Source organism: Eublepharis macularius, chromosome 9 (assembly GCF_028583425.1).
Source record: "Eublepharis macularius isolate TG4126 chromosome 9, MPM_Emac_v1.0, whole genome shotgun sequence".
NCBI lineage: Eukaryota > Metazoa > Chordata > Lepidosauria > Squamata > Eublepharidae > Eublepharis > Eublepharis macularius.
Window position 1 is genome coordinate 72726416 of NC_072798.1, and position 9464 is coordinate 72735879.

Genomic DNA, 9464 nt, shown 5'->3' on the forward strand with positions numbered 1-9464 from the left:
GGTATGGTTCAGATGTAACAGGTCTTGGTTTGTTGATGAGTCTGGAGCATGCTTGGGCTCATATATTTCCTCCTCCCTTCCATCTTCTCCCATGTTCAACCAAGTTAATGAAATCCTTCTAGATCCATGACAAACCTTAGTTTGTTGTTATGTCCAAACTGCCATGGTTGGTTTTCTTTTCTCCAAACCAGGATTCCAGATGCTAGATTAATCTTGGTTTGAAATCTTGGTTGGGAGGGAAGAGGGAAAATTTTATTAAGTGTTTTGGCGGTAAAGACCAATCTTGGTCTGTTGTGAAAGTGGAATTAACCCATTATCAACCCATGCATGAACGGATGAGGGAAGATAAAAGTGGGAAGGAATATGTAAGCCACAGGATTCTCCATGCTCTTTCAAGCAGTGACAATGGTTTACAACCATAGGTGTGATTGTTTAAAAGAAATGTCTTGGGCCAACAATTAATGTTACCACAAGAGTGTCTCACTGATATAACTTTCAATTTCTTCAGTTTAAGAATATAGTACCAAGTTTGTAGTATCTAATATTTAAAAGTATACAATACTAGGAATCAAAAAGTTAATTGTGGTGCTTTGTACAATACCCAGCTTTAAACGAAGTAGGAAAAAGAGGGGGGAAATTGCGTGCTTTAACTTACTAAATATTTTGGAGAAAATAGGCAGTTGTTCATGCAATATAGCACACTAAGCTAAAATACCAAAAACTGTACCATTACCTTCTAACAAGATTGCTTTGATGATTAAAAAGATGTCTTTTTGAAAGAAAAAAGAAAACAAGTAAATAAAGAAAAAAAGAAAGAAAAGTAAATAAAGTTAAAAAGTAGTAGTAGTAGCAAGAGCATAATGTTTTATTAATGTCAAATATTCAACTTACTGGATGAGCGTACAACAATATTATTGGAAATTGCAGCTCCACGCTCATTTCTTGCTGTGCACTGATAAATGCCTTCGTATGCTTCTGCCTTTCCTCCATTTTCATCATTTATAATATTTATTGTAAGAGTTCCTGATTGTTGTTCCATTCTTACCCGTTTATCTTTATCTATGTCAAAATGAGTTCCATTACGTGTCCATGAGAAGCTATCAATTGAACAAATATGTTTATTTGGAAAAGAACACTCCTTGTATAAAACCAACCTTAGTAATATCAATAAGAAAGTGCCATGCCAGTGGAAAATACACTTACTCTGCTCTAAGCTAAACATAATGCAGCTCTCTTAGAGAAAGAAGGATTTCCCACTATCTACATTAGTAGGGAAGAAATCCTGCACGTACAGTTTCCACAAGGGAGAATGGGAACCCTACATATGTGCGGAGCTCAAAACCATATCCATAAGCTACCTTTTTAAAAAGCTTTATATTTTCTACCTACAGGCGATAACTAGTCTGCTAGAACTCATATTGTTAACATTGCACCAGTAATTCCATTATGAACTCCTTTATTAACCTGTTTGTAAAAATTTGCTCTGGGCTAAATTGTGCCATACAAAATCTCCACAGGAAACTACATTATCTCAATTGCTTTCCCTATCTTTTAAAGCTACTGAAGTGGGAAAAGTCCATAGTTTGTATCAGATTGCCATTTACAACATCTGATTAACAGCTTTCTGAGAACGAAGCACTTTACTCTGCAATTCACTCAACACACTCCATTTTTTTGTTTAATGTACTAAATGAACTGTAAATTATCTACTAACACTAGGATCCAAACTTCCTGTCCACAAGATACAAGCAAAAGGTGATTCTTCATACATATGGAACTGGGATATATTTTCTTCCAGCACTGCCCCCCACATGAGCATCGTGATCTCAGAGGAACTTTCAGGGGGCTGCCACTGGAAGATGGGAGGGGTTAGCAAAGCTCTATGCATAAGTATGAACACTATGGGTAATACTTTCAATTCCATCCATTGTAGGATAGCATTTTTTAAAAAAAGTCTGCCTATCTGATGCATAGTTGAGGTCCTAACTTAGAAATTATCTTTGTAATGTTAAGCATTTAGATAGTACTTTGGAAGTGTTCAAAGTACTTCATGCATATTACGTTGTTGCAGTCTTTTCAAGAATCCTATAAAGTAGAACAAGGTTATTACCCCCTTTTTGCACATAATGGCTGAGCTGGAAACCTGTCTAATCAGTTTATGGAACGAGCAAGATTTAAATGGAAAACTTCTTAAGTCATTACCTTTAGAAGTTTCTAAGATGGGTTGTGTGGCTCAGTAGTAAAGTATCTCTTTTGCATGCAGAAGGGTTAGAGTTCAACCCCTTGGCATCTCCGGTTTAAAGGAGAAGACAGTAAATGATATGAAAGAGAATCTGAGATTCTGGAGAGCTGCTGCCAGTCAGAGTAGACAATACTGATCTTGATAGACCAATTGTTTGACTCAGTAAGCAGCTTTATGTATTCATGTAGTGGGTTAGATCCAGCTTTTTCTCAACCAGTTCCCCTTCTTATTACAGCCCCCTTCCCACATGGCTTTTGTTCATGCAAAAAGTATAACCTTTTTGGTCAAAGGGAATCCCTTCTACCTTTTCACTAGTGGAAAGCTAGCTGGAGCCAACCCACTGTGTTGCACTGGATTTTGGCTTCCTTTACAAAGGAGCTACTATTAAAAAACTGAACAGGCATGACTTTAAGAGAGACTAGCTGCACAGTTATTTCACTAATCACACATTAAATGATCCTGTGAACAACTGCTATCCTATTTGCCGCCCTTTTGAAGAACAGAAGTACAGAACTCCTCAAAATTTCCCCTTGGTAGGTATGGGATATAGGGCAGTCTAAGAATATGAAAGTGGAAACTGTGTACACAACCTTCTCCTACAATAATGTGAAGAAGAATAAAAATGTTATTTGTGTGGCAAGTGAGAACAATACAAAAAGAAGTTCTTACATTCTTAATTCTTTGTTGTACCTAGAGAGCACATTCGTTTACCCATTGATGTTTGTTCAATACTTGTACTGGCTTTTAAAGTGTTGTTGCATACTGTTAACCTTGATTTTATTTGTGGATTTTATTTATGGTTGCTTTTGTTTTCAAGTGTTATTGTATACTTCTGATCTAATTTTGTTTGCACACTATCCTTTCAGGAAAATCTTAAGCAACCAAACAAACTAAACCTTACAGTGCAATCCTATGCAGAGTTACACCGGTCTAAGCCCATTGAAGTCAATGGCCTTAGACTGGAGTAACTCTCCATAGGATTGCACTGTTAGTCTTAGAAAAGGTACCAGGAACTTTTGAATCTTTTTCAAAAACAAAAGTCTGACAGATATTCAAGAAGCAATAGAGAAGCTTCAGTATAGGATCACTCGATCTAGAAACACAACTGTCTTTCTTGCTGTAAAGCACTAGATGCAACTATCAGCAGTAAATCTCTATTTAAGCATCCTTTTCATGCTCATTTCTCAGTGACATGGATACATTCGCTATATTTATTAAAACAGTAAAGAACAATAAAACCAGTACTTACCTAGGAGGTGGTTTTCCTTTTGCTTCACACTTTATTACAATATCCTCCCTTGGGTCAATAATATAGTCTTTTGGAGATTGTTGTGTTATTGTTGGAGGTTGTGGTACTTTTTGTGAAATATATTTCAAAAGAAAAGGGAAAAAATTAATTTTGTTTTATTAACTGAATTTGTAAAGAGTAAAAAGAAAGTTAAAGTAAATCACAAAAAGAGTGATAACCATAAATATCTAGTGCAGCTGCAATCTTATACAAATGTCTAAGGCAGTAAGATGTCCAAAAATTAACAAACAATGATATCATGACACTTCTAGAGTGCTACAACCTAAGTTTATAAAAACAAACCCTTTACCCCATTAGTTTTATTCACTGTGCAGCATCAAGCAATTTGTACCATTTAATACTGCCTAACATTTCAGCCACAAATGTTTTCTTATTAATTTCAACTGCTTACAGAATTAGAGTACAAAAATTGATAACCATGAGCTTTACCTAGCAATAACTAATTGCTAATACAACTAATACAACTAATAATAACTAATTGCTAATACAATCGACTACTTTTCACAAACAAATCAGATTGCACCAATATGGTCAAAACATGGCATTGCTAAATACTGTGTCACTTATCCTCTACTATACAAGCCTTCAAGCCAAGGTTCTCATTGTAAGAATTCTACTGTTAATTACCAATTTGTTTGGACTAGCATGCAAATCCATAACAGCAAAAAGAGTTATAGTTCCATAGTAACACCAATATCAAAATGTTTTTTTTAATCATAAACAGTGCCATATCCGCATTCTGGTAGATACTGCAATATTGTTGTGCTATAGCAATTGTTCACGAACAGATTGTTTTGTCCACAAATGATTGGTATAGTGAGATAATATTGCCATATCCAACAATGTAGTCAGAATTTTGAAGAGTTGTAGCTTCCCAATGCACAACTGAACTCCTGGTTGGCACAGAGTCCCATTATCTACAGTAAAAGCTTTGTATCTAGCATTCATGGGGAATGGGACTGCTGGTTAATCAAATGTGCCAGATACTCAAGCTGAGTGCTCTGCCCTGGGCCCAACTCACAGTAATCTGCAGTGCCCAAACCCCACCCCATTGAGAACACCATGGCAATAGCCCACATGCCAGGCAGGACCCTTTATCTTCCCCTCAACCATGGAACCACTCTATACAATGGGCAGACAATCAGGTCAGCTACCCAGGAGTCCTTTAGCAGAGCTGACAGCTCAAGGCAGGCTTAGGGGGAAGGAAGCACCTGAAGACGATGCCATCTTTCAGAACCAGATGTCAGAAGCCCAGCAATGATCAGAAGCACCAAGCTGGAAGAATGGAGATGGGGGAGTTGTATCAGCTATGTAGGGGTATGGTAGCTGAGGGAGGGGAGCTTTCTTGCTGGGCGATGCCAGTTAAACATGCAATCTAGATAATCAAGTGCCAGACCACAAAGCTTTTACTGCACATATGCTATGCCTAAACGTGCTTACAGGATTCAGGACAGTAGCTGTTTCTAACATGCTATATACTTGCAAACAGCATTGATCACGGAGCTTGTATTAGTGTTTTAATAAATGTCACTTTCTATCCTCCTTGTAGAAAGAAATGGGATCAAATGTCTTTTTTCTATTAAACAAATTCTTCCTATTCCTTAGTAGGTGGCTGTCTTAGCCATCCCTTTTTTCACTGAATCGGCATTTATAATAGTAATAGTATTCACCTTATGATAAATACTGTCTGAGGACAGACTAGGATACATTTTGCTGCAAAGAAGACAATGACCAGATTCAGGTCATGACCTACAAAACTGGTAGGCTAGCTCCGTGTGCCCACCCAACGATAAAACGTTCAATGGTAAAAGGAGGCAGAGCTGCATTCCTAGTGATTTCTGAAACTACATGATTTTCTTACAAAGCAAAGAAGCCAACAACCCTGTGTTCAGGTACCTGCAGCATATACTGTCTGGATTAGTGTAACAATATACTTATTTGTTTGTTTTTAAAAAATTATAGCACATTCTACAGAGTCTGTTCAGCGTGGCCATTGTAAAGCAATAAATAACACAAGTAAAATAATTCAGTAAAACTCAGAAACAGGAAGTATAAAAGCAGACAGCAAAGTAAACAGCTTAAGCAGAACAAAACAGGGCAGGAGATAAAATTCAATGGTATGTGTGAACAAAAAAGTTTTGGTCTTTTACCTGAAAGCAAGTAATGTAAGCATCAGGAATGCTACAGGTGATGATGCCCTGGGAAGGCTCAATCTCTGATCACTGCCCCCACATCACCTCCACAGGCAGTAGCATCAGAATTTGGCTCACCATAGCCATATTATACCTTTTGAAGGACAGTTGTAGCTGGCATGCAAGCCAAAGCTGATGGAGGATACTGTATAACATGGTGAGATCTGAGCCACCTGCAGCATCCCTCTGGTATAAAATTTCTCTTTTGGTGGACAGGTTATATTTTTTATGTGCATAAATGCTCTGGTGCTTTACCTTGGGGGAGGGGAACCCTACATGAGTAAATCCTGTAATATTACCCGTATCCTCAGTTTTTATACAAGAGGACAGATAACAGGATGGAAGAAAGAAAAACAGAAAGTAAGAAATTCACCCTGCGGCCAGGTTTAGCACCTCCAAACAAGTGAGGGAGCAGGAGTAGATCAAAGTCAAAAGGATATTTGAGGGTGGATAAACATATATACAGGTCTGAAAACAAATTCAGAGTGTGCATGTCTGGATATCATGGAAGCAAGAGAAAATGTTAGCCAAAAACACATATGTTGTGTACAGATGCTTATTTCTCTGGGCCAACAGGAGTGATTTCTCACTTATGGATACTGTGATGTCAGGCCTGATCCAGCTTAACTGTACAATGAATGAAAGCTGTACTGCAGTAGACAGGAAAATGCTTTTCGATTCCATTTTCCTAACTGTAACTATCTTTGTTTCAATTGAACAGGGAAATTTGATAAATCAGACACCAAGCAGCTAAAACATTCAATTTCTATTACTAAAAACAAACTTTACAAAAATTCCTAAAATGTTCAACATTGCTGAGAAAGATGGGTAGTCTTGCCCCCACAAGGTTCGTAAGTGCTTCTGGGAAAATAGCAAGTACTAAACAAAATGTACCAAAAAAAAGTTCCAAAACTACCTCCAGATTATACTTGTTATGGTGTCTACAATATTACCTTCAAATAATCACCTGTACACAGCATTATTAACAGCATACTACTGTAAAAAAACACACCATTTGAACTTCACACTCAATGCACACAATGGAATTTTCATTTGTGTCCAATTTTCCAGGCAGAACTTACATTCTTCAAGAAGTTTTGCTTTTTCCCCCCCATCAGATTCAGCAGGTGAATTGCAATTATGGATTAAAGAAAATTATTTGTTAGTACAAAGAAGATGTGAAATCTTTAAAAGTATCAAAAAATATAACCAATCATCTACATTAAATATTTTTTCTAAACAATTGGCATTCAGATACTAGAGATATTGAAATAATTTTGTTAGAGTGTCAGGAGTTGGTGTGGCTTATTACATGTGTGAAACTCTTATCAAATGCTGACTTTTCAAATACAAGAACTGCTTGTCAGTCTGACCTATAAAGGATATTTACTATTGACAATGAAAGTCCTGAGGAAGTAAAAAATAGAATTAATGAAATACAAAGTTTTCACTTGAGGCAAAATCAATATATCCATATGACAAAAAAACAACAACTAAGCATCTAAGACGGTGCTAGATATGGCCTGATACAGCATCGAACTCTATTCCAACACATCACAGATATACAGTTATTAGCTATACTGTTATATCATTGTATCATTACCAAGCTCTTTACTCTGAATGTGGGAACACACGCAGCATTTAGAATATATATATACTAATCTCAATTCATGATATAGGTAACTCTTGCCATAGGAAAGAATGTACATTTGTTGTTCTGGCTTTATAGATTTATACTGTGAAAAAACTGATTGCTAATTTATTTACTGATATATATTATAATGATATATATATATCATTATATATATATATATATATAAATATATAAAAACGGAGCCTGGAATTCAAAGAAGGAATTTACATACAAGAATGAACACTGCCAGTGCAATGAGAGCTCTCTTTTCTCTGCAACCAGCCTTGCTTCAGAAGATGCAAGACCCTGCTCAGTTCAAAATGGAGTCTGCTTGTCTCGGCATTAGTTCTTTGGGTGGTAGCCTCAGAAATTATCTCTGCCTTATTCCTATATCCATATAATAGGGATTTTTTTAAAAAACCCGTGCTATGGTGTTGATTTCTTTTAGGGTGAGTACAACAAAATCACACTTGAAAATTAAGGCATTAGGTTTTGCATTACACAAGTCAGGGCTATTCCTTAATGTAAAATTTCATATCCAACTAAAGTTATTATGTGACATCCAACTCCTATGAACATAGCTTTGCAAAACAGTCTCTCTTCCCCTTCCTCCAGCAGCCTCCTGTTTCTGAAAGTCAGGGAACCATTCTAAACAATATGTTGTCCAGCATAAAAGACCACAAGAACAAGGAGAAACCATATGAAATTGACTCCCTGCTACACACCTGGCTTCCACAAGTAGCTCCTAAGTGACAGAACAGTTTGGAGTGAATTTTAGCATGGACTAATACTGCTTGTATGTGTGCATGCATCCCATGTACTCAATATGTACATTTGTACATTTGTAGAAAGTCATCAAAAAGGCAAAGCTAGAGGAGACAGCAGGCACTAGAGATGGGCATGAATTGAATTATGACCCAAAAAACTGCATGAACCAGGCCGGTTCGTGGTTCATGAACCAGTGGTTTGTGGAAGCTCATTTCCACAAACCTCCATGAACTGGTCTACTGGTTTGTTTGGGTCGTAAAGGGACTGTTTAAATGGCCATTTCCCCAGGGATCCCCCTTGCCGCCTGCCAGCTGATAGTTTAAAGGGACCTGCCGCTTGCAAGCCACAGGGCCCTTTAAACTGCCCAAACCCCAGCCCCATCTCACCCCCAGCCCCACACTTACCTTACCCTGCGGGCCCGCGGTGTCCTCCCCCGAGGGGTGGGAAGGCTGTTTTTGGCCTCTTCCGCCACTGTGTAGGCCCACAGGGTGGCGGAGGAGGCCAAAAATGACCTTCCTGCTCCTCAAATGGTGGCCACAGTGGCCATTTGAGGGGTGGAAAGGCCGTTTTTGGCTTCCTCCACTGCCAAAAATGGCCTTCCTGCCCCTCAAATGGCAGCCACGGTGGCCATTTGAGGGGCAGGGAGGCCGTTTTTGGCCACCTCCACCATGGGCAAGGTAAGTGTGGGGTGGGTGGGGGCTGGGGTTTGGCAGTTTAAATGGTCCTGCCGCTTGCAAGCAGGTCCCTTTAAACGGAGAAGGAAGGGATACCCCCCTGCTGCCTGCCAGCTGATAGTTTAAAGGGACCTGCTACTTGCAAGGCAGGAAAGGGCCCTTTAAAATGTCAAATGCCACTGCTAAGTGTCCGGAAAGGGGCATTTAAACCCCACGAACCACGAACTGGTTCGTAAACTGACCCCAGTTTGTGCCAGTTCGTGGTTCGTGAAAATCCACGAACTATGAACCTCATGGTTTAGTTTTTTTGTGGTTCGTGCCCATCTCTAGCAGCCACACATAAGTTTTGGGGAATAGCTGTTTAAATATAAAGGAGAGCCTAAATGGCCTCAGAATAAATCTGTGGGGGGGAGGGGCTTGTCCTCCCCCCCTCAAGCCGTTTACCCTTGTCACAATAGACAGGGAGAGTTTATTCCCTGTTTTTCCTGCTCCACATGCATAGAGTATTCCATGTGGAGCAGGAAAAATAGAGGGAAAAAACCTCCCTCTCATGCTATTTTGACGCAGGGAAATGGTTTGAGGAAGGAGCCTCTCCTCCTCCTGCAGGGGCATTCTGAGGCTGTTTTTAACAGCCATTCCCCAAACT

General features: G+C 38.8%; 1 protein-coding gene across 27 annotated transcripts in view; it reads right to left on the reverse strand.

The window, feature by feature from the left end:
• Window positions 1–1054, reverse strand: part of NRCAM (neuronal cell adhesion molecule) — a 103669-nt gene extending 102615 nt beyond the window's left edge. For all 27 annotated transcript variants that reach the window (XM_054987981.1, XM_054987987.1, XM_054987984.1 and 24 more), the window contains exon 1: window positions 892–1054. In XM_054987981.1, the coding sequence (XP_054843956.1) occupies window positions 892–1039 (148 nt within the window). In that variant the 5' untranslated portion in view covers window positions 1040–1054. The remainder of the gene's footprint in view (window positions 1–891) is intronic.
• Between the last annotated feature and the right edge of the window lie 8410 nt (window positions 1055–9464).